This window comes from Zingiber officinale, chromosome 1A (assembly GCF_018446385.1).
Source record: "Zingiber officinale cultivar Zhangliang chromosome 1A, Zo_v1.1, whole genome shotgun sequence".
In the NCBI taxonomy this organism is placed as follows: domain Eukaryota; kingdom Viridiplantae; phylum Streptophyta; class Magnoliopsida; order Zingiberales; family Zingiberaceae; genus Zingiber; species Zingiber officinale.
In genome coordinates, this window is record NC_055987.1 from 137,302,807 (window position 1) to 137,328,684 (window position 25,878).

General features: G+C 41.3%; 1 protein-coding gene across 1 annotated transcript; it reads right to left on the reverse strand.

Annotated features, from left to right (window-relative positions):
- Positions 1 to 21,384: 21,384 nt before the first annotated feature.
- LOC122010204 lies at positions 21,385 to 23,311 on the reverse strand. Its single transcript, XM_042566664.1, has 4 exons — positions 23,129 to 23,311; positions 22,924 to 23,008; positions 22,600 to 22,753; positions 21,385 to 21,795 (listed from the first exon to the last, which is right to left on the reverse strand). Exons 1-4 carry the CDS (start codon positions 23,240 to 23,242, stop codon positions 21,702 to 21,704), a joined length of 447 nt encoding a protein of 148 aa, XP_042422598.1. The 5' UTR covers positions 23,243 to 23,311; the 3' UTR covers positions 21,385 to 21,701.
- Between the last annotated feature and the right edge of the window lie 2,567 nt (positions 23,312 to 25,878).

Genomic DNA, 25,878 nt, shown 5'->3' on the forward strand with positions numbered 1-25,878 from the left:
TGCCTTTGGGCTTGCCCTTGCCCTTGCCCTTATGTTTCTGAACCATCAGAACAGTGTTGGGCTTAGCCTTCTTAAGGTTTAGCTCAGCAGTTCTCAACATGCTAAGCAGATCGGGCAGTGGCTTGTCAATCTCGTTCATATTGTAGTTTAGAACAAACTGACTATAGCTATCCGGCAAGGACTGCAAGATCAGATCAGTGGCCAGCTCTTGGCCAAGTGGGAAGCCCAACCTTTGTAGGTTCTCTATGTACCCAATCATTTTGAGTACATATGGGCCTACAGGAGCCCCGTCTGACATCTTGCACTGAAACAGTGCCCTTGAGATCTCAAATCTCTCATACCTCGCTTGTCCTTGATATAGTTGACGAAGATGTTCAACCATATCGTAAGCGCCCATTAACTCGTGTTGCTTCTGAAGCTCAGAGTTCATGGTCGCGAGCATTAGACAGGACACATCTAATGCATCATCTTGATGCTTCTTGAAAGCATCTCGGTCAGCTCGCGGGGCAGTGGCAGGAGGAGCCTCCGGAATGGGCTGCTCGTACAGTTTACGTTCTTGAGTGAGAACTATTCTCAAGTTCCTGTACCAATCCAGGAAGTTTGCTCCGTTGAGCTTGTCCTTCTCAAGGACAGATCGCAGGGAGAAGGTGTTCGTATTTGACGTCATGGTTATCTACAACAGAATAAAAGCAGAAATAAATATCATATTCTTAATCATTTAATTAGGCCTTTAATTAAATGATGCTCCCACTGAATTCTATAATTCTTGTGGGACAAGATCCACATCATACTAACCCTTGAGTTAGCTTTGGCTAATACGCCCAAGGTTTAGTATGATCGGTAGGTAACGATTACCAATTACATCTCTATGCAACTCTTGTTTATAAAATCAATATCCGCATTTATATTAAAACTCGAGTTAGCTTTGGCTAATATGCCCGAGAGTTAATATAGATGTGATTTTGACCTATCTTTTCCAACCGTTGGAAGAATGCCTATAGTTGACTCGATCTAACCGAGCAACTAGGAATACTCAATCTAATTGAGTTTGTATTTACCCATGCGTTGATACGCGGGACCAAGATTGTCCCTCCGTACCCTACCAAGATAATATGTATTGCTCTGCTTTGGCAGATTCAACAATACATGTGATCGAGGTAGTGATAGGTATCACGGCACGGTTAGACATTTAGAGTTGGTTCGATCGAGATCTAATCTAATCGAGAAGGATGCATCTTGTGCACGACTTAGATCTAATCTAATCGCAAGGGTGCATCATGTGCACGACTTAGATCTAATCTAATCGTAAGGCACTAATTAATTAATTACTTATTAAACATGCATCATATACATAAGCAATTAACTAATTAATTTATTTGTGATTTAGTCATGGCCCCACTATGATCTTCTCAAGCCAATGAGAAGATCGAATGGTCAACCTAGGGTCAACAGCTTCTCCAAGCTCCTCCCTTTGACCACCTTGTGTTGCTCGTGCCCGCCTCGGAACTCCGTCTCGTGTGGACCCTCCACCGCTCCAATTTGTACATTACAATTTGAAACTCGAGTTACATTCGAGTCTAAATCTAATTTACAACCAGAATATATGAGAAAGGCACGACGCGCAGGTCGCGGAAAAATAAAAACATACAACACGCGCAAACACATAATGGCACGCAGACCGTATTATGAAATTACAACACAATCCAATCATATTGGGTTTTTGGGCCATGACTATCACAAAATTAATATATAATTCAAAATTATATATTTTCATAATTTTCTATAATTTTAAAATTATTTTTTACAATTTTTACGAGCAAAATTTCCCGGCGGTCCCGTTTAGCGGTTTCGGGCGCAATCGCGGAACGGATCCCCTTGCGGGGCCAGGGGCAGCGCCCCTACCCGTGATCTAACCATCGCGAGGGTTCCTTTGCGATCCTACAGCGCCTTAGCCCGCTTTCCCAAAATAATTTGGGACGAAACCTTTGAGAAGAATTTTCCCGGCGATCCCGATTAGCAATTTCGAGCGCAATCGCGAAGCAAATCCCCTTGCGGGGTTAGGGGGAGTGCCCCTACCCATGATCTAACCATCGTGAGTTGCTCCTAAGCGATCCTACAGCGCCTTCACTCGCTGTCCCAAACGGATTTGGGTCGAAACATCACCGTTTTGGAAAAATCTTCCCGGTAGTCGAAGCCTACAAGCGTCTAAACACTTGTGCTTCGATTACTCGAGAAAAATACTCATAAAAACCCAAAAATCATAATTTTACAGAAAATTACAGAAACTTTAGTTTTCATAAAACCAAAAAATAAACTCGTACAAGCCTTACACGTGGCTCTGATACCACTGTTGGGTTTTTCGGGCCGCGAAAATCGCTTTTCGCGTCGCGGAAACCCCGAATCACCCAAAGCCGTAGATCCGTGCAAGGAAAACTGAACGAAAAATTACGAGTACGAGTTTCAAAAAACCTTTAGATTTACTCCTAGATCTATGTATTGAGAAGTATACCTTGAAGCGTGCCCTTTCGCGTTCCCGCTCGTCCAAGGAATTGCCGGATCTCTAGACCGTCAAGCGTCGGTCCTCTAGAAGTATCCACACGGACACGTAGGTGGAGAAAACCTCACACAAAGGTGTGCTAGCACCTTGGTAAGATTCGGCCAAGCAAGGAGGAGAGGGAGAGGGAGAGCTTGAGAGGAAGAAGGAAGAATAATGCACACTTGAATGAAAATCAATTCATCCCCATTCAAAATGTGGCCGGCCACTATCTTCATGTGTAACTCCCCATTAAATGCAATTAATGTGAAGTTATTAAGAAAATGACTTTGTAACTTCCATGAGGTGGCACCCATGATGATGTGGAGTAACATCATTGGTCCACATCAATGCTAACTCACCAATGAGGTGGCATAAAGTCAAGTCTAACTTGAATTTTAATCTTCCTCTCAAGTCAAGTCAAACTTGACCAAATCTCTTCCATGGTTGATCGAACTCAACCATTTGATTCAAGCCAACTTAATATAATGAATCCAATTCATTTAATTAAATTGATTCAATGAGTCAAAATCTAAATTAGACTCATTGAACACATGAATCAACTTGAGTCGAACTCAAGTTAGCCCAATTAGGATTACTCTTAATCCAATTTTGATTCATCAAATGAATCTAATCCTCTTGGTTCATCATATGAACCTAATCTCCATCTAATTGTCCTAAGTGTGTGACCCTATAGGTTCTTGTAACGTTGGCAATGCCCTAAACCCATTTAGGAGCATAAGTAATGAGCGGTATCTAGCAACACATCATTACTACCCAAGTTACAAGAATGTCGAGATCCGACATCACCTTGTGACTACTAATTGTGACTCCTCACAAAATATGACAAGTGTCCTTCTATCCTAGACATCTAGATTGATCAATGTGAGGCATAGACCGTGTCATCCTCTGACCAATCTAAATCTTGAACTCCATGTAGACTCACTAAATCAAATGAGCTCAATATCCTATATTGACTCATTTGGGCATGGCCATGCACTTCGTGGTCTCACTCTATCAAGAATACCGATGTCTCTCCCGTCATATAGGAGGGATAGATCACATCTACATCACTCACATCCCTCTGCATAATTTGTTATATACCCAGTAATCGCCTTTATAGTCCACCCAGTTACGGATGACGACGAAACCAATGTACATAACTCCTTATGTAGGGATCTATGGTGACTTCAGGTCTAAGGACTAGTAGTCATACTAATAGCCACATGAGAAAGTATATGACACTCATATAACGATCCATGATACTTTCTCATGGCGGGTCATTCAGTATACATTCTCTAATGTATACCCATGTGTCAACTTGATATCTCTATATCCATGACTTGTGAGATCAAGTCATCGAGTTGACCTACATGCTAGTCTTATTGCATTAACATTGTCCCTGAATGTTAATACTCGACTAGGAATGATTTAGAGTAGTGTTCCCTATATCATCTCACTATCGATTCAACTAATCGATTGATATAGGTATGAACCTTCTACTCAAGGACGCTATTATACTTAGTCTATTTGGCACTAATACAAATAAGTATAATAACCAAACAAATGTCTTTATTAATATACAAGAATATGATACAATGAGTCCATACAATCATCAAATGATTGGCTCTAGGGCTCTAACTAACAGTACATACATTGACAAGGTGCTTAAATGTTTTACTATGGAGAATTCCAAGAAGGGGTTCTTGCTTATGTCACATGGTATGAGTCTTTCAAAGACTCAATGCCCCTCTTCTAAGGTAGAAAGGGACCGCATGGATCAAATTTCTTATGCATCTTCTATAGGGTCTATCATGTACGTCATGCTTTGTACTCGCCCAGACATCTCTTATGCGTTGAGCATGACGAGCAGATACCAGTCAGATCCAGGTGAAGGTCACTGGACAGCAGTCAAGAATATTCTTAAGTACTTGAGAATGACTCAAGATTATTTCTTGATATTTGGAGGCAATAAGGAGCTTGTTGTAAAGGGTTACACCGGTGCTAGCTTCCAAACTGACAAGGATGATTACAGATCACAGTCAGGGTATGTATTTTTCTTAAATGGTGGTGCTGTGAGCTGAAAGAGTTCAAAGCAGGACACAATCGTTGATTCTACAACAGAAGCTGAGTACATTGCTGCATCAGCTGCAGCAAAGGAGGTTGCTTGGATCAGGAAGTTCATTACAGAGCTTAGTGTTGTTCCTAGTGTAGGAAACCCAATAGACCTCTATTGTAATAACAATGGAGCTACTGCACAGGCTAAGGAACCTCGCTCTCATCAGTGATCCAAACACATACTCCGGTGATTCCATCTCATTCGAGAGATCATCGATAGAGGAGATGTAAGGATATGCAGAGTCCTGACCGATGCTAACATTGCAGATCCTTTGACCAAGGCTTTGGCACAAGGAAATCATGATGGTCACACTAGGTCAATGGGTATTCGATACCTCAGTGATTGGCACTAGTGCTAGTGGGAGATTGTTAGTATTAGCCCTAGTACCAATTATGAGATGATTGTAAAGGACTCATTTTGTATCATATATCATTATTAATAATAGGCAAAGTTGGTTATTATATTTATTTCAGTTCAGTATCGATTGAATAAATATAATAATATCCTTAGGTAGTAGGTTCTTATCTACAGTATATCAATTAGTTGAATTGATAGTGAAATATTGTAGAGAACACTATTCTTAACTGTTGCTAGTCGAGCATTAATATACAAGGACAATATTAATGCGTTGAGATTAGCGTGTAGGTCAATGGATGACTTGATCCCACAAGTCATGGATATGAGATATCAGGTTGACACATGGGTATATATTAGAGAATATATACTGAATGACCCGTCATGAGAATGTTTCATGGATCATCGTATGAGTGTCATAAACATTCTCATGAGACTATTGGTATGAATAGTCCTTAGATCTGAAGTCAATACAGTTCCCTACATAAAGAGTTGTATACTTTGATATTGTCAAACGTTACCTGTAACAGGGTGGACTATAAAGTTGATCACTGGGTATGCAATAAATTATGCGGAGGGATGTGAGTGATGTAGATGGGATCTATCCCTTCAATATGACGGAAGTGATATCTGTGGACCCCTTGATTAGTAGGACACAAGAAAGCATAACTATGCATAAATGAGTCAATATGAGATATTGAGCTCATTTGTTTGAGTGTGTCTACTTAGAGATCAAGAAACACAAAGATTAATAAGAGGATGACACGGTCTATGCCTCATTGATCAATCTAGATATCAAGGATAGAGGGACCAAGTCATACAAGATAATAGCCACGGGCAGGTTAGGTCGGATCTTGACTTTCTCGTCACTTGGGTAGCAGTGTTGCCTTGCTAGATGTCACTCATTGGTTATGTATCTAAATGGTGATTTGGGTACATTGCCAATGTTACGAGAACCTATATGGCCACACACAAAGAATAAGTTGATATGGAGATAGGTTCATGTGATGAATCATTGGATTAAGTGTAATCCGAATTTGACTCATTGAGTTAGACTAAAAGGGATCCAATTGTTGAATTGAGTCGAGTTGCATGAGAATCAATGGGTTGGACTCATTGGGTGAATTTGTGTTTACCAAGGAAGTTTAATGGTCAAAATTGAACCAATGAATTGAATGGTTAATTTTGAGCCATTGGATAGGAAGACGAAAGAGCAAAACCCTTGGTATTCATGTGATGAGTATATATATCATTTGAATGATAATTTTTGGGGAGATGAAAAGGTGTGAGACCTTTTGCATTCTTGTTCTTCCTCCTTACCTCTCTTGGCCGAAACTCCTAGGTGAGGTTGCTAGCACAACCTTAGGTGTTTTCTTCTCCATCTTGCTTTGTTTGTGAGACAAGCAAAGACAAGGCTTGTTCATGTGGATACCATAGAGGAGCAGACGTGTGATGGTGCTGAGATCCAAGCTGTCGGGAGATCGTGTGCACTCATCAAGGGTATAATCCTATTATGTAACTTAGTATAGATTGTTTGTATGCAATTTTATTCCCTTTGCATGGATCTGCTGGATAGAGAATCTAGTTAATTTCCACCGCGCTTTCGTGTGTTTAGTGCGCTAGATCCCAACAGGTGCAATCATTCGATCAGGGAGATTGTTGGTGAAATTCTCTTCTGGTCAAGGATTGACCAAGTTTGATGTGAAGAAGAGTCAGGTAGGTCAAGGTTGACCGGTTACTTGATTGGGAAAGTCCTAACTGGAGGTTAGGCAAGACAAGTCCAACAGGAAGGTTGGCAGATGTAAAAATCTAAGTGGATCAGTATTGACCAAATACTTGGTGATGAAATTCCTGGTGAGTGAAGCCGGGCAGTGGGGAAATCTTGGTGAGTGAAGCCAAATGAAAATCCTAGTGAATGAAGTTAGGTGAAAGTCCTGGTGAGCGAAGCCAGGCAGGTGAAAGTCTCAGTGAGTGAAGCTGGGTAGTGGGAAAATCCTGGTGAGTGAAGCCAAGTGAAAATCCTAGTGAGTGAGGCTAGATGAAAGTCCTGGTGAGTGAAGCCAGGTAGGTGAAAGTCCCGGTGAGTGAAGCTAGGTAATGGAAAAATCTTGGTGAGTGAAGCCAAATGAAAATCCTAGTGAGTGAAATTAGGTGAAAGTCCTGGTGAGTGAAGCCAGGCAGATAGAAAGTCCTGGTGAGTGAAGTCAGGCACGTAGAAATCCAGGTAGGTCAAGGTTGACTGGACACCTGGTGTTGGGAAGTCCAAGTAGGTCAAAGGTGTGATAGGATACTTGGTACAAAAAATCCAGATGGGTCAAGGATAATCGGACATCTGGTGGAAAGAAGTCCAAGTGGGTCATGAAGGACTGAACACTTGGCATGAGACAGTAAGTCTAAGTGGGGCAAGGTTAACTGGTCACCTGGCACGAGGAGAAAAGTCCAATTAGGTCAAAGGATTGACCGAACACTTAGTGAAGAAGTTCCTGTTGGGATCGATTTGTAGCTAGAGGGGGATGAATAGCTTATCGCGCTTCTTTATCTTGCTTCATGATGATGATATGCAGTGGAATGAACCACAAAACACACTTACAACACTAACATGAAGTATTTACTTGGTATCCACCTCAAGAAGAGGTGACTATCCAAGTATGCACACATGACACACTCTCCACTATGAAAAACACTCCTTCTCGGTAACTACCGGAGGTGGAGAAACCTCATACGAGACTCACACAACAAGATATAACACACGCAAGAAGAAAATACAAGAATGAAAATGAAAACCCTCTTCTTGCTTGACCTTGTTGATAAAGACACCTCTGGACCCTTCAGAAAGTGCAACAACACTTCTCTTCCATGCTCTCAGTCCGACGGTGAGTAGTAGTAAAGGATCGTGTAAGCGCTCCGAAGATGAAAGCTTGCCACAACTTTATACTCAACGCTCCTAGGGCTCCCAATAGATTGGGCTTGCTCCCAATCGATTACCATGTGAGAACCGTGTCATCCCAACCGTTCGTCCCTCGCTACCTACACAACGATCATATCCCAATCGATTAGGGAGGCTTGAATCGATCGGTCAATCGATTCAGAGCGCCTCTGTGCTCTCGCTGGAAAAGCCTGAATTGATCGATTCAGCCTTCCTCGCGTCATGAGAGTTGTCTAGCCCCCAACCCAATCGATCGGCTGACCGATTGGGGAATCTTCTGTACTCGCGATTTATGCTCCTAATTGATCGGTAAATCGATTGGTCTGCTGTTTATCGTATCATTCTCCCAATCGATCGGTGGATCGATTGGGCTTCGGTCCAATTGATCGGCTGATCGATTGACCACCCTTGACTTGCTTAACTCAAGCTCAAGGGTCCCCAATTCCAACATCCGATCAATCGTAACTTATTGGAACTCCTCATACTTAGCATCCGGTCAACCTTGACCTGCTGGGATTTCTTCACCAAATGTCTGGTCAACCTTGACCCACTTGGACTTACCATCTCATGCCAAGTGTCCGGTCCTCCATGACCCACTTGGACTTCCTTCCACCAAATGTCCGATCACCCTTGACCCATTTGGATTTCCTTGTGCCAAGTATCCGGTCACTCCTTTAACCTGCTTGGATTTCCCAACACTAGGTGTCCAGTCAACCTAGACACACCTGGATTTCCATATGCCTGGCTTCACTCACCAGGACTTTCCATCTGCCTAGCTTCACTCACCAGGACTTTCTATCTGCCTAGCTTCACTCACTAGGACTTTCCATCTACCTGACTTTACTTACCAGGACTTTCACCTAACTTCATTCACTAGTATTTTTCCGCTGCCCAGCTTCACTCACCGAGAATTTCACCTGCCTGGCTTCACTCACCAGGACTTTCATTTAGCTTCACTCACTAGGATTTTTCCACTTCCCGGCTTGACTTCAAACTGGTCATCCCTTGACTAGAGGAAAATTGCACCAACAATCTTTCCAATCAGATGATTACATCTGTAATCTCCATATATTGTCAAACATTAAAACTCAAACATCAAGTCTCAATCTTGAGCCAACTCAAGCTTAGTTAACCTTGACCTAGGGGATATTGCACCAACAATCTCCCACTTTTTGATGTTTCACAATACGACTAATCCCATAGCCTCAGCTTCCCTTCATGTCAAAGCATGAATGAGGGTTTCCTTCATTCTCTCCTTTTCCTAGAGGGCAAACTCCCTCTTTAGGTAATAAAGGCCTAACTTAAACCTTACATTCTCCTCCTTTGGTACACATCAAAAACTCTCCTCCTGAAGAGTTACTTAACATTGTTCACAACCTCATATGTTGTTCACAACATGACAATGAAGGGCTCATACTCTTCATTGTCTTTAATGGTCACCCTTGAACATTAATCATTTCACAATACTCATCCTAGAGCATTCATCATTCTAACAATGAAAGTCTCATACCCTTCATTGTATCCAATACTCATGCTTAAGCATTGATCCACTTCATAATGCTCATCCTAGAGCATCCGCAACTCAACAATGAAAATATTCACTCTCCATTGTTTTTCAATGCTCAACCTTAGGCATTAACTCTAACGAAGGTTAACCACCTTCCATGGTGTTTGAAAAATTAATTTTCATGTCTTTAAAGAGTAAGTCCCCCTAAAGACATGCTCCAAAATTTTGTTATTGCACCAACAATGACTTGGAATCCCTAAACCATTAGGAAACCCAAAACTTAAAGTTTTGAGGTTTAAAAGATTCAATATTGAAACCAACCTCATCCTAAATTTCAACGTAGTGTTCCTTAACTATTTCTCCTTGTTTTCATCATGAAAATGTCCCTTAAATATATATAAATATATTCCAAGGGGTTAGGAGTGGTTAAAGAGACTAAAAATGGCTTAAAGTGCTGAAATCATACTTTCCCAGCCAAAATCTGCCTTCTCAATCGATTGGGGTGGGACTCAATCGATTGCCACTTCTTTCAATCGATCGACTAATCAATTTCACAAACTTCTATTTGTGGAGAAAACACCTGAATCGATCCACTAATCGATCCAGGTAGGAATGAATTGATCGGCTGATCGATTCAGTGAGCTTATGCTCACAGGAAACCTATCTCAATCGATTACCCAATCGATTGAGACACTCCAATCGATCAGGTGATCGATTGAAGGTCTGATTTCCTGAAAGTGAATTTCAGCTGAAATTCATAAATGCCCTAAAACTTCTATAAAATTCTAAAAATCATGAAACTTCTAGTAGACATTATTTAGGGTATATACTATCATGGAAAAATAGTTTTCTAATAAAATATATCTTGATTTCAAAGATTGACACAAACTTGAAAACTCTTAAAAATTTCAATGTTTTCTTCTAGTTTGTGTCTAACTTTTCAATGACATTTACTATAAAAAGATAGCCTTCACCAAGGTTTTTCAAAGTATATTAAAAATGATTTTCAAAAATAATTTCCAGCCATGTTCTTTGGGCTCAATGTACATGATTTGTACATTAGCTTTCCCAATGATTGGAGTACATATAACTATGTGTTTTGATGAAATCAAAACTCAAATAGATGCACTAAACCAACATCTTGAGTCTTGTTTATCATCCTAACATCTCACTTGTATCTAATGTACACTAAAACACATATAAGTCACATTATAGTTCTTGTGAGATGTAGATTTTGATTTTGCCCTAAATTAGGGATCATGCATATCTATCTAGGTATTTTAATTCATGTACATCCACCTAGGATGACACTTGTTAGTAAATGTCATTGCCCTTAATTATATGGAATTTAAAATGATGCATGATGAGTTATGACATACATCAAAAAGAATAATTTTTCAAAAAAAAAATATACTATTGCTACATGATGTATGTATGACATAACATGATATTTTTGTTTATTTTCCATAATAAGCATGAATACAAAATATGATGTCATGGCATATGATGAGCAATCAAAGCATGACAATTTAGTATAAATAAAATATATCTAGATAATCTATCTAAGTATCCTTAATCTTTAGCTAAATTAAAATCTAATCCTTGATTGCCTATATTTTCTCAAGAAAATGCCAAAACCTAACTTGACATTTCTTTTACTCTTGGTTGGTTGTGTCAATTTAAATCAAGTGTAATTACTCAAATTTTGGCATATTTTACTCTTCCAAAGAATAACTAATTAATCCTTTTCATTTTCAAAGGCTAACAAAAATCTTGAAAATACCTCCAAGTACCAACTTTATCAAGGTTGGGTTAACCATCCTACCTATTTAGAGTTGACACTCTCTAACCCATCTAGGGCGTAAAAAATATGCTCTTAGGAACTCAAAATCTATTTGTGCTCCTTGGATGCTCTAGGTACTTACTAGGGATGACTTCCCTAGATATCTTCCTAGTGGCCTTCCTAGGCTTCTTAGAAGCCTTAGTCACACTTGACTCAATTAGGTCAACTCTAGGGATTGCTTCCTTTGTGACATTCTTGGTGACTTTCTTTGACTTCTTAGAAGTCTTAGTCACGTTGGTCTTGGTAAAAATACTTTTAGGGATAACTTCTCTTGTATCTTTAACTTAACCCTTGGACCTAGGGTTGGTTCCATAACTATATGGAACCCTATGGTATGAAGTTACTGTTGGATCGCGGCGGTCGGCTAGAAGGGGGTTGAATAACCTACAAAAATAAAAATGTAACCCTTTTTTGAACTTTCAACAGAACACTTGCATAAAACAAAAAAGCAATAAATTAAAACAAAAAAAGAGGCACCAAATGTTTACTTGGTTACAACCGGGGAAGTTGTTAATCTAAGGAAGATGTCGCACTAGAATATCTCCTTCAGGTGGAGAAGCCTCTTACAGCAATGAAAGCACAAAGAAATAGAAGCTAAACTACAACTGGAAGCGCACAAGTGTTGGAATTACAATTTTTGAGTTGATTCAAAGCTTCTGGACCAAGGATGTATTTATAGCCTTGGTCGGGGCGCCCCGAAGGGGTTCCGGGCACCCTGGGGGGATAAAACTTTATCTCCCAACGTTCAGATCGTGATTGGCGCGATCTGGTCAAAAAGTCAACTCCAGGTGCCCGGAAGGGGTCCGGGCGCCCCAGACAGTTCCGAGCGCCCCGGACAGTTCCGGGCGCCCCGGCTGGGAAAGTCATCCCTGTTGACTTTTTCCAGTCCGGGTCTTCTGCTTTAGCTCTGTTTGCCTCAGACTGAGTCTTCCGCTCGCTTGGGTGATCTTTGTCATCCATAATAGGACTCACCCGAACCCAACTTCCTGTCTTCTCGAGAAGGCTTCCGCTCCGGCTTCTCGTCCCTCGGAATCACCGCGTGCTTCCTTCTTGTTCGCCAGCGTACTCATCCGCAGTCTTTGTCCCTCGGCCGCACCCCGTGTCGACCTTCTCGCTAGTTGTGTCTCTTTCTCCTCGAGCAGTCTTCCGCTCCAGCTTCTCGTCCCTCGAAACCACCACACGCTTCCTTCTCGTCCGCCAGTGTACTCTTCTGCAGTGCCTCATCCCTCAAACGCACCGTGTGCCGTCCTTCTCGCTAGCTGCGTCTTCCGCTCGACTACCTATGCTCCTAAGCTCCTGCACACTTAGACACAAGGTTAAAAACACACATGACCTAACTTAACTTGTTGTTCACGCCAAAACAACCTTGGAGTTCCAATAGTTACATCCTTCTTAGCTTTAACTTTGTATCCCAAACCTCTATGGCCATAGGATGACACTTGTTTATTTAAACCTAGGTTTTTGTTTTTGGACCCTTGTTTTTCATTTGTCAATTTTTTAAGGGCATTCTCTAATTTATCAAGTCTTAACTTTAAGACTTGATTTTCTTTCCATAAGTTTTCAAATTTTGATTTTTCATTAAATCCTTGATTTTTTCCTTTCCTTAAGCTTTAATCTAAAATTCTTAGAGTTATTGTCTAATTTGTTATCTACCTTTCTAACCCTAAGTGTGATAGTCTTAGCATGATATGCTACATATTTGTCTTTAGCTCTATCATGCTTCCTATTTTTATGATAAATAGCATTGAAATAATATAAACTATTAATAGCATGCTTTTTATCACTACTTAAAGGAATAGGTTCAATAAATGATACCTTGGGGTTGCTCTTGAGTTGAGCTTCCTCCCTTGACTTTGGTCAGTTTCTTCCCCTTACGATATTGACTCCGGTAATGTCGTTTTTGATGACACAAGAAACACACAATGTGTTTCTTACTCTTCTTTGTCACGGGGTTGACCTCCTTGGCCTTCTCCTTAGCCTTAGGTGTCACTTGGCCCTTCTTCTTGGCTAATTTAGGACACTTACTCTTGTAATACCCTTTTCCCCTACACTTAAAGCATATAATGTAATTTTTATTATTTGAAATTGAAATAGTTATACCTTCTTTGCTTATAGGGGTGGCACATGATCCTCCATTTGAGTTTTCTTGATTTGTGGAGTTGGCACCATCTTCTTCTTCATTTGACTTGGAGGTAGAAGCTTCTTCTTGATTCTATGTCACTGAATGACACTCCCCATCAATCCTAGAGGTGGAGGCCTCTTTGTCTTCATCCTCTTTCACATAAAACAAAGAGTATGCTCCCTCTTTGCCCTTTTGGTTGCACTCCTTTGTGGATGAAGCTTCTTAGACTTCTTCTTCGGAAGTTGAGCATCTCTCAACTTCGGAGTCCTCTTCCTCTTGGTCTTGCTCCAATGAGTCACCCTCTTTGGATTTCTCTTGATTTGATACAGTGGAGGGTTCTTCATGAAGCTTGTCCAATTTGCTCCATAGTTCATTTGCATCCTTGTATTCTCTAATTTTGCAAATGATTGTGCTTGGCAATAGACTGACCAATACTTTGGTTACCTTGTCATTCGCCTTGCACCTTTGAATTTACTCCTTGCTCCATTTGTATTTCTTGAGAATTTTATCTTTCGAATTCTTTGGAACTTCAAAGCCTTCTATGAGAGCAAACCATTGTTCTATCTCTATCATGAAAAAATTTTTGATTCTCGATTTCTAAGAATTGAAACTTGTAATTGTGAATGGTGGAGGCACCCTTGTGTCGTATCCAAGTCCATCTTGGAATTCCATTTGAAGTTGAGCCTTTGATAAAGTCTTTGACTTTGTTAAGTTTGCTTCAACTTCTTCTCCCTCTAGCTCATTGCCCTTTCCGGTGATGATTCTGGTGAAGAGCAACCTCGCTCTAAAACCACTTGTTGGGATCGATTTGTAGCTAGAGGGGGGGGGGGGGGGGGGGGAACAGCTCGTCGCACTTTGTTGTCTTGCTTCGTTATGATATGCAGCGGAATAAACCATGAAATACACTTACAACGCTAACACGAAGTATTTACTTAGTATCCACCTCAAGAAGAGGTGACTAATCCAAGGATCCACACACGACACACTCTCCACTATGAAAAACACTCCTTCTCGATAACTACCAGAGGTGGAGAAATCTCGTACAAGACTCACACAATAAGATACAACACACGCAAGAAGAAAATAAAAGAATGAAAATGAAAACCCCCTCTTCTTACTTGACCTTGTTGATAAAGACGCCTCTGGACCCTTTAGAAAGTGCAACAACACTTCTCTTCCAAGCTCCCAGTCCGGCGGTCAATAGAAGTGAAGGATCATCTAAGCACTCTAGAGAAGAATGCTCGCCACAGCTTTATACTCGATGCTCCTAGGGCTCCCAATCGATTGGGCTTGCTCCCAATCGATTGCCACGTGAGATCTGCGCCATCCCAACCGTCCATCACTTGCTACCTGTACAATGGTCATATCCCAATCGATTGGTCAATCGATTGGGGAAGCTTGAATCGATCAGTTGATTGATTCAGAGTGTCTCTATGCTCTTGTTGGAAAATCCTGAATCGATCAGTCGATTGATTCTGCCTTCCTCGCGTCAAGCAAGTTTTCCAGCCCCCAATCAATCACCCGATCGATTAGCGGTGCCCAATCGATCGACTGATCGATTGGGGAAGCTTCTGTGCTCGTGATTTAGGCTCCCAATCGATCGATCGATTTGGCTGCTATGTATCGCAGCACTCTCCCAATCGATCGACTGATTAATTGAGCTTTGGTCCAATCGATTGGTTGATTGATTGACAGCCCTTGACTTGCTTAACTCAAGCTCAAGGGTCCCCAATTCCAATATCCGGTCAACCGTGACCTATTGGAATTCCTCATGCCTAGCATCCGATCAAACTTGAACTGCTAGGACTTCTTCACCAATTGTCCGATCAATCCTTTAACCCACTTGGACTTTTCTCCTAGTGCCAAGTGTCCGATTAACCTTGACCCACTTGGACTTCCTTTTACCAGATGTCCGGTCACCCTTGACCCATCTGGATTTCTTTGTGCTAAGTATCCAGTCACTCCTTTAACCTGCTTAGACTTCTCAACACCAAGTGTCCGGTCAACCTTGACCCACTTGGATTTTCACGTGCCTGGCTTCACTCACCAGGACTTTCCATCTACCTAGCTTCACTCACTAGGACTTTCCATCTGCCTGACTTCACTTACTAGGACTTGTACGTAGCTTCACTCTCTAGAATTTTTCCACTACCCGACTTCACTCATCGGGACTTTCACCTGCCTAGCTTCACTCACCAGGACTTTCACCTAGCTTCACTCACCCGAACTTTCTCCTAGCTTCACTCACTAGGATTTTTTTCTCTTTTCGACTTCACTCCAAACTGGTCATCCCTTGACTAGAGGAGAATTGCACCAACAATCTCCCCAATCGGACGATTGCATCTGTAATCTCCATATATTATCAAACATCGAAACCCAAACATCAAGACTTAAGCTTGAGTCAACTCAAGCTTAGTCAACCTGGTCAACCTTGACCTAGGGGATATTATACCAACAGTCTCAGCAGGTCAAGGTTGACTGGATGCTAGGCATGAGTAGTTCCAATAGGTCACGGTTGGCTGGATGTTGGATTTGGGAACCCTTTAGCTTGAGTTAATCAAGTCAAGAGTGGTTAATCAATTAGCCAATGAATTGAACCAAAGCCCAATCGATCAGTTAATCGATTGGGATAGTGCTGCGATAAACAGCAGCTCAATCGATCAGCCGATCGATTGGGAGCCTGAATTGTGAGCATAGAAGCCTCCCCCAATCGATCAGTCGATCGATTGGGCACCGCCAATTGATCAGCCGATCGATTGGGCACCGCCAATCAATCGATTGATTGAGGGCTGGAAATCTCACGCGATGTGAGAAAGGCTAAATCAATCGAGTGATCGATTCAGGCCTTTTCCAGTAGAGCACAGATGCATTTTGAATCGATCAGCTGATTGATTCAATCCTCCCCAATTAATTAACTAATCGATTGGAATATGATCGTTGCGAAGGAAGCGCACAGTTTAAAGCCATGGTGAGCCTTCTTCGTTCACGAGATGCTCCACTTCCTCTTCTCACAATTCTCTCATGTGATCTCGCCAGTTCTTGAAGCTTCTTGGAGTAAAGTCTTGCTACACTTCCAAGGTCATGAGGCGTTCCATACAAGAAGAAGAAGCTAGCTAGGGTATCATTTGTGGAAATCTTGTAAGATTTTCTTTGTATTTGCTTCTTCTTTTCTTCTTGTTGTATTGAAAGTTTGTACAAGGCTTCTCCGCCTTCGGTAGTTACTAAGAAGGAGTATTTTTCATAGTGGAGAGCATGTCGTGTGTAAATCCTTGGATTAGTAACCTCTTCTTGAGGTGGATACCAGGTAAATCCTAGTGTGTTAGCGTTGTAAGTCTTATTTCAAAGTTATTCCGTTGTAAATCAACAACACAGAAGTAAGCAAACAAAGCATGACAAGCTATTCACCCCCCTGGCCGCAAATCGATCCTAACAAGTGGTATCAGAGTGAAGTCGCTCTTCACCGGAATCATTACCGAAAAGGGCAACGAGCTAGAAGGAGAAGAAGTTGAAGCAAGTTCAACAAAATCAAAGACTTCATAAGAGCTCAACTTCAAATGGAATTACAAGATGGGCTTGGATATGACACAAGGGTGCCTCCACCATTCACAATGACAAACTTCTATTCTTGGAAATCAAGAATCAAACATTTCTTCATAATGGAGATAGAGCAATGGTTTGTTCTAATGGAAGACTTTGAAGCTCCAAGATATTCAAAAGGCAAAATTCTCAAGAAAAGCAAATGGATCAAGGAGCAAATTCGAAGGTGCGAGGCGAATGATAAGATAACTAAATTATTGGTTAGTCTATTGCCAAGCACAATTTTATGAAAGATTAGAGAATTTAAAGATGCCAAGGAGCTATGAAGAAAATTGGCTAAAATACATGAGGTCCCCTCCACTACACCAAACCAAGAAGAATTCAAAGAGGATGATTCATTAGATCAAGACCAAGTGGGAGAAGAGTCCGAAGTTGAGAGGTGCTCAACATTTGAACAAGAATAAGAAGGTCCATCCTATAGAGAGCACGAAGACAAAGGCAAAGGAGTATACTCCTTATTTCATGTGCAAAATGATGAAGATGAAGAGGCCTCCACCTCTAGGATTGAGGGGGAGCGTCATTCCTTGAGATCGGAGCAAGAAAAAGCTTCTACCTCTGAGTCAAATGGAAAGGAAGATAATGCCACCTCCACAAGTCAAGCAAAATCAAATGGAGGATCATGTGTCAACCCTACAAGGAAAGAAGGTATAACTATTTTAATTTTAAATACTAAAAATCACATTATATGCTTTGAGTGTAGGGAAAAATGACACTACAAGAGTAAGTGTCCTAAATTGGCCAAGAAGAAGGGTGAAGTGGCACCCAAGGCTAAGGAGAAGGCCAAGGAGAAGTCCCCATGACAAAGATGAGCAAGGAACACATTGTATATTTCTTGTGTAATCAAAGAGGACATTACAGAAGTCAATGTCCTAAGGGGAAGAAACCGGCCAAAGCCAAGGGAGGAAGCTCAATTCAAGGGGGAGCTCTCAAGAGCAAACCCAAGATATCATTTATTGAGCCTATTTCTTTAAGTCATGATAAAAATCATGCTAGGTCTAGTTTATATCATTTTAATGCTATTTATCATGAAAATAGGAAGCATGATAGAATTAAGGAAAAACATGTAGCTTATCATACTAAAACCACTCAATCTAAGGCTAGAAAGATAGAAAACAACTTAGATAATAACTCTAAGGATTCTAGGTACATGCCTAAGAGAAATAAAAATAAAGGTTTTAATGAAAAATCTAAGATTGAGGTGTTATGGAAGGAAAATCAAGTCATGATGTCAAGACTTGATAAATTAAAGAGGACCTTTAGAAAAATCACACATGAAGAACAAGGGTCCAAGAACAAAAACCTAGGTTTAGGACATTAAGATCCATCCAATGGTCGTAGAGGTTTGGGGTACAAACCTAAAACCAAGAAGGATGTGACCGAATATCATAGGGTTCCATATATAGCTATGGAACCAACCATAGGTCTAGGGGTCAGGTCAAAAATACAAGGAAAGTTATCCCTAGAAGTATTTTTACCAAGACTAATGTGACTAAGACTTCTAAGAAGTCTAAGAAAGTCACAAGGGAAGCAATCCCTAGAGTTGACCTAGAGGAAGTGGCCAAGACTTCTAAGAAGCTTAGGAAGGTCACTAGGAAGGTATTTAGGGAAGTCATCCCTAGTGAATACCTAGAACATCCAAGGAGAACCAATAGATTTTGGGTTCCTAGGAGCATATTCTCTACACCCTAGATAGGTTTAGAGAGTGTCAACTCTAAATGGGTAGGGTGGTTAACCCAATCTTAATAAAGTTGACACTTGGAGGCATTTTCAAGGTTTTGTTAATTCTTGAAAATGTAAATGATAAATTGTTTACTCTTTGGAAGAGTAAAATGTGCCAAAATTGGAGGAATTGAATTAATTTAAATTGGCACAAATGAGGAAAGTCAAAAGAAATGTCAAGTTGGGAGTTTGACATTTTCGTATGGCAATAGGGTCACCCTACGATGATTTCATTTAGTTAAGCTAAGGATTAAGGATACTTAGATAGATTATCTAGGTATATTTTATTTAGGCTAATTTACCATGATTGTTTGCCCATCATATGTAATGACATCATATTTTACATTCATATTTATTATAAAAAATAAATAAAAATATCATGTCATGTCATACATATATCATATAGATATAGTATGTTTTCTTTTGAAAATTACTTATTTTGATGTATGCCATAAAATCATCATACATTAGTTTTAAATTCCTTATAATTAAAACCTAGGTAGGTGAAAATGCTAGTGAGTGAAGCTAGATAAAAGTCCTGGCGAGAGAAGCCAGGCAGGTGAAAGTCCCGGTGAGTGAAGTCGGGAAGTGAAAAAATCCTAATAAGTGAAGACAGGTGAAAATCCTAGTGAGTGAAGCTAGGTGAAAGTCTTGGTGAGTGAAGCCAGGCAGATGGAAGTCTCGGTGAGTGAAGTCGGGCAGTAAAAAAATCTTGGTGAGTGAAGCCAGGTAAAAATCCTAGTGAGTGAAGTTAGGTGAAAGTCCTGGTGAGTGAAGTCATGTAGGTGAAAGTTCTAGTGAGTGAAGCCAGACGGATAGAAAGTCCTGGTGAGTGAAGTCAGGTAGATAGAAAGACCTGGTGAATGAAGTTAGGCACGTGGAAATCCAAGTGGATCAAGGTTGACCAGACATCTGGTGTTGGGAAGTCCAAGTAGGTCAAAGGTGTGATAGGATAATTGGCACAAGGAAATCCAGATGAGCCAAGGATGACCGGACATCTGGTGTAAGGAAGTCCAAGTGGGTCATGGAGGACCAGACACTTGGCACGAGATGGTAAGTCCAAGTGGGTCAAGGTTGTCCGATCACTTAACACGAGGAGAAAAGTCCAAGTGGGGCAAAGGATTGACTGAACACTTGGTGAAGAAGTCCCAGTAGGTCAAAGTTGACCGGATGCTAGGCATGAGGAGTTCCAACATGTCACAGTTGATCGGATGTTGGATTTGGGAACCCTTGAGCTTGAGTTAAGGAAGTCAAGTGTGGTTAATCTATTGGCCGATAGATTGAACCGAAGCCCAATCGATCAGCCTATCGATTGGGAGAGTACTGCGATAAACAGCAGCCCAATCGATCGACCAATCGATTGGGAGCCTGAATCGCAAGAACAGAAGCACCCCCAATTGATCAGCCGATCGATTGGGCACCCCTAATCGATCGGTCGATCAATTAGGGGTTGAAAATCTAGCGCGACTCGAGAAAGGCTAAATCGATCAGTCCATCGATTCAGACCTTTTCCAGTAGAATACAGAGGCACTCTGAATCGATCAGCCGATCAATTCAAGCCTCCCCAATCGATTGGGATATGACCATTGTGAAGGAAGCACACAGTTTAAAGTCGTGGTAAGCCTTCTTCGTTCGTGAGATTCTCCACTTCCTCTTCTCACGATTCTCTAAGGTGATCTCGCTAGTTCTTGAACCTTCTTGGAGTAAAGTGTTGCTACACTTCCAAAGTCAAGAGGCATTCCACACAAGAAGAAGAAGCTAGCTAGGATTCCATTTGTAGAAATCTTGTAAGATTTTCTTTGTATTCGCTTCTTCTTTTCTTCTTGCTGTATTGAGAGTTTGTACAAGGTTTTTCTGCTTTCAGTAGTTACAAAGAATGAGTATTTTTCACAGTGGAGAGTGTGTCATGTGTGGATCCTTGGACACCTCTTCTTTAGGTGGATAACAAGTAAATCCTAGTATTAGCATTGTGAGTCTTGTTCCAAGGTTATTTCGCTGCAAATCAACAACACTGAAGCAAGCAAACAAAGCGCGACGAGCTATTCACCCCCTCCCTCTAGCTACAAATCGACCCTAACAAACTCAAGTTAACTTGTCAAGCCGCTTGAGTGATCTTCTAGTCGTCCAGAGTTGAGCTCACTCGAGCCCAACTCTGGTCTTCTCCTCGAGCAGATTTCCTCTCCAGCTTCTCGTCCCTCAGAAGTGTCGTGCGCGCTTTTCTCATCTACCGGTGTACTCTTCCACAGTACCTCGTCCTTCGGATGATCTGAGCACTTCGACTCGCTTCCCGTGTCATCATTCTCGCTAGTTACATCTTCCGATCGATTTCTTATGTTCCTAAATTTCTATACTCTTAGATATAAAGCATTAAATCATAGAGTCTAACTTAACTTGATTAATCGTATCAAAACCAATCAAACGTATTTATAATTTTCTTCTGGCTCGAAATATTCTCACGGCCAGTACTAGATGCACCTATCTAATGTCTCATCTTCTCTAATTTCAAATAAAATTATACTAAATGATAAAAAAAAATAAATAAATAAATACAGAAGACACACTTCCACATTGTCCTCAGTTTTCTTTTTATCTCCCCAATATGAACCGGTAGATTAATTAGTGGGGAATCGGGAAGCACCAACCGCGAATTTAATACACTCACCGAAACATAACAAATTGAGTAGGTAATTCAATTGACATACAATTGAATTCAACACATGGCACATGCCTCTTTAAGTTCACACCTTTTTATGTATCTTGCTTACACGTTCAGCTAATCTCCTTTCTGCAAACCCTACATGCTCTTTCCTTATCTCGCGGGAGACGCCCACTCCTCGCGGGTCCGCAAGCAACTAGTGGAATAATATCACACATGTTTTCTGTGTTTATTCTTTATCCGCCAAAAAGAAAGAAAAAGGGAAACTTTTGGTGGAGTGGTGGAGTGTGCCCGAATGGTGGTGTGGAATCCTGAGGGCGGCGCGTCACCTGGGATCGTCCTCGTCGGCGCTGGTGCCGGCGTTCATCCTGCTCATCGTGAGAGTGAAGTAGAGGAGTATCAGCGTCCCCATGCAAGACCTGCAGCAGTTTCCGAGTGATTACTGCTCACATTCTCATCTAATGGCAACTAATTTGATCTTACACCAAAGGCAAATGGTAGGGGTATATCTTAGTGTAGGGATGGCACGATGATCTATCAATTAAAATTATGGATGCTTAGGCAATAGGTGTATTCATAGATATAATTTAAACAAGAATTTGGAAATCCACATGAGATTGGCTTTTTGAGTTGCGAGGCAAGAATTAATTTAATACTTAGGCTGCAAATATGGAGCCCCTCATGTGATGGTTGAATAAAAAATGTCAATGGCACGATCAAACCGTGGACGACTCTAGCAAAAGATAGAGGGGTCTTCTCTTCTAAGAAGAAATTTCTAATAAACTGAGTATAAGCACTAGGTATTGAACATCTGAATGGTTAACTTGGGATTTTCTAATGTGATCATTGAATCAAATGGCTCAAAACCATCGTCATCATCCATAGCCGTGTGATCGGAAAGATCCGAAACGGGCTCCGCCCAACTACCGAGAACAGACACCTAACACCGCCACTCCCCAATTTAAAATGAATCGTTTTGTTTTAATTTATTAAGTTGATTTTAATTCAAATTTTTTACTAATTGTTCAAGTAGTGTAGGAATCATAATGACAGAGCATAATCCATTTAATCGAATTTAAAACGAGACTTCATAATGATGAACTACCATTATGATTTCTCGGTCGAGTCCTTGTGAAGCTTCTAAACTAAAATTATCGAGTCGATCAATTGAAAAAGTAGAAAATACGATGCATAATAATAAAGCGAAGAAGAAAACAGCATACAAGGAAGCGAAGACCAAAAGCACTCTTCTGGGATCACGCCATGCAGCCGGCCGCCGCACGGTGGCAGCTCGTCTGTATCTGTTTACGGCGGCCGCGGCCTCGGCCTCCCTTTCGACGGCCACGTAGAGCGGCTTATCCTTCGCGCTGGACCCTTCTGAGGCTCGAGAAAGACTCAATTTTTATCGATGAATTCCAAAATATAAATCGTAAAAATTCTTAAATACACCCATGTATATATCAAACATATCGCAATCAAAACCGCGAAGCGACTTATTTCTAAGGTCGAGCGATGAAAGTAATCGAGGAACGAGAACGATGACTCACCTTCAGGGGCGACGGCGACTGCTTCTCCTCCGACGCCACCGCTTCTTGGTGGTCCTCCTTTCCTCGACAAGCTCTTTATCATAGACTTCAATTAAGCAGAGACCAAAGAAGTGTCCCAAGTTGATTAGCTAATTGCATCCAAATATTTTGGAGAATAAAGCATAAAAAGAAGCGGAAAGAATTAAACAGAGAAGCCAAAACTTACTCTTGGAGTTGCTGGAGGACGGTCCGCTGCGGCGACGAGTTCCGCGACGTTGACAGACACAAAACCGTCGTCCGGCTTGTCGCCGTCGTTTCGTGGCGGCGGAATGGAATCCATCGCCTGATTCTGCAGCCTCTACTCTTCTGTGCTTGGCGAGAGAATCTTACTCGACGGATAGAAATTCTGGAGCCAGGCATGCAAATAAAGTGGAGAACGCATGTGAACCTAGCGATAATAAATTAATTAAGGCGACGACTTTTATGAGGAGTTGACCTGATTTAGATCAGAGTGGAACGGAGAATCGGAGATGAAAGGAAAGGTACAAAGAAGACTTAAAAATCATCGACAATTAATCAAATCTACTATCTTTCGGATATGCCACGACAATTTCCCTTGTGAAGAAACTTAGGTTAGATTAAATTTTGATCAAGAGCCGATCCAATCTGACCCCATGTCCACCCCTATTATTTGAGGTGGATCGGTTTTGAGTAAGATCATGTTTGGCTTCGATCGGCTTACTCTAACACAATTAAGGTCGATCAGCTGTGAGTTATCAGGATAAGCTTCTGACGCTTTAGGCCTATCCAAGATTAGTTTTGCGCATTCTCAACAGGATCATTAACCGTGAGTAAAATTAATGAATACTCATTTTCTCTTTGGGAGAAATTAATGCTAGTAATCTATAATTCATGATGCCAAAGATAAGATACTAACAATAGGGTTAATCATCCTTCTAACAAACGTGTAGAATTTCCACAAATCAAAGAGAAGTAGAGTTGCACCTCAATTTGTAAGAGATACGAAGTGTCAAGGCGTGGCTCCCCATGTTGACCAAAGAAAAACAGAGTGGAGTTGTTGACAGAAGGAAAAAAACTAGAGCCGCATGGTTGGACAGTCCCCATCCATTTGAAGGGACCTGGTTGGGCTAGTTAACTTACCCTCCTTTATTGGTAGGTAAAAGAAACCATGAATGACACAAAAGATTATCAAATCTCAGACAGCAGCTTCTCATCTGTTCTGGATTTATTATGATCGCAAACTTTCAATTATGCTTCAAACTCAAGATAAGAGACTGAAAGCCGTAAGGTCTGATTAACTAGTTGAAAATAATAATAATAATTGTTTTAAGTATGGATAGTCTCAGAATTACGGCTATTTATGCCTGTTGAACCTGAGCCCCTTTCTCGAACAACTTCCCTCCAAATGCTCAAGCTTTGTCTGAAAACATTAATCCAAATACTAAGAAATGGTAGGTGGTGGAAAGCAACCTAGGCAGCGAACTGCCCTCCTTTCACATTGTCCGTGATGCAAAGAACTGATCGTAGCTAGGACTAGGAGGAAGTTTGTTTTTGGTTTGAGAGAGGATTGGATTCCTTGGTGCTCATTACCATGCAGTTCTACATATCGTCGAGCGTGAGACAGGTGACAGTGTCGCCGGGCAGAGAGGGAGGGAGCTCATCAAATGGAAGGTTGCGTCAAGGAGGCTTTCGTATAACATGGTCTTCTATTCCCTGCTCTTCATGACCTTCATGTTCAGGTTCATTTTTGTTTTGACCGATATCCTACCTGAAGTCGTGGATGTCAACCCACCAATGAAGTGTTGCTGATGTTGATTAATGAAGAGTGCAAGAATAGTCATCTCATGGCTTGGGAGGAAAGAATGAGTTAGGGAGATGGTGAGGAATGATCCCAACGTTGTTACTCTGATGACCAAACCAGTTTTTGAAGATGAAGAGGGATTATTCTAAAATTAGGGTTTTGAGAAGATGTATGCGCATATTTTTTTGATGCAGCGATAAGGAGGAGTCTATCTGGCATGGGTCAATTGTCACGGTGTAAGTCAAAGTCAAGGCGGTCAATACTATGGCGTAAGCTAGGCTGACTCGAGCAGGAAGTGGCTACATCAGTCGATCGGAGGAACCACTATTCGATCGGCAGTCTGGATGAACCAGTGACCGATCAGCCCGATTGACAAAAGAGTGGGTCGAGCGGGCCACCCGTCCGGCTCAAGATATGGCATTGGCATTGTATATATTAATAATGAACCGATAAAATAATAAAAGAGGAAAAGATAGATACTTAATAAGGGGAAAAGATAATAAAAGAGAACACTCCATCTATCATTGAATGTGAAGAAGCCAAGGCAAAGATGTCTTCTGTCGATAATTAATATCATTAAACAGAAGAAGATGGAGGATCATTAACAAAGGTATAAAAGAATATACTAGGTATGAAGAAAGGCAAGATTGATCTCTATCTCTATTATTTTCGATTTCTTTTCCTACTATTGCTTCTAACTTGAGCGTCGGAGACCAACGCCAAGGACCCCTTCCATGGTTTGGTTTGTTTTGTAGAGAGGGCCGAGGTCTTCATCTAGTTAGTAGAGTCACCACATCCCCGGCTTTCCGGCTTCACGCTTTCGGACAGAATCATTTAAGTGTCGTCTATGGCAATCGTAACCTGCATCCAAATGAAAAGATGGAAGACACTGGACGATTCACAACAGTGACGATGACATAAGGGGATCTCGACACGCTGATACAGGCTCGAGCAGCGAAGATAGTGGAGCAACAACAACAACAGGCGCTGGCCGAGCGCCAACAGGCATTGTCCAAATGCCAAGCACAGGAGCCTGCAGCCTCAGCGGCAGGTCGTTAGGCTGAGCGAGGAGACCGAGCGGAACAAATTTCCACTCGAGAGCCGAACAAAAAGTCGATCGGTACCTATGGGGAAGTCCCTAATGCGCCAATCCC

What these genes read in the sequence shown, in the direction of transcription:
- LOC122010204 (XM_042566664.1), bottom strand. Translation starts at nt 23,242, where the DNA reads ATGGATTCCATTCCGCCGCCACGAAACGACGGCGACAAGCCGGACGAC. An exon ending in GTCCTCCAGCAACTCCAAGA is followed by an intron (nt 23,009 to 23,128) that starts GTAAGTTTTGGC and finishes GCTTAATTGAAG; the next exon opens with TCTATGATAAAGAGCTTGTC. An exon ending in CTTTTGGTCTTCGCTTCCTT is followed by an intron (nt 21,796 to 22,599) that starts GTATGCTGTTTT and finishes AAACTGCTGCAG; the next exon opens with GTCTTGCATGGGGACGCTGA.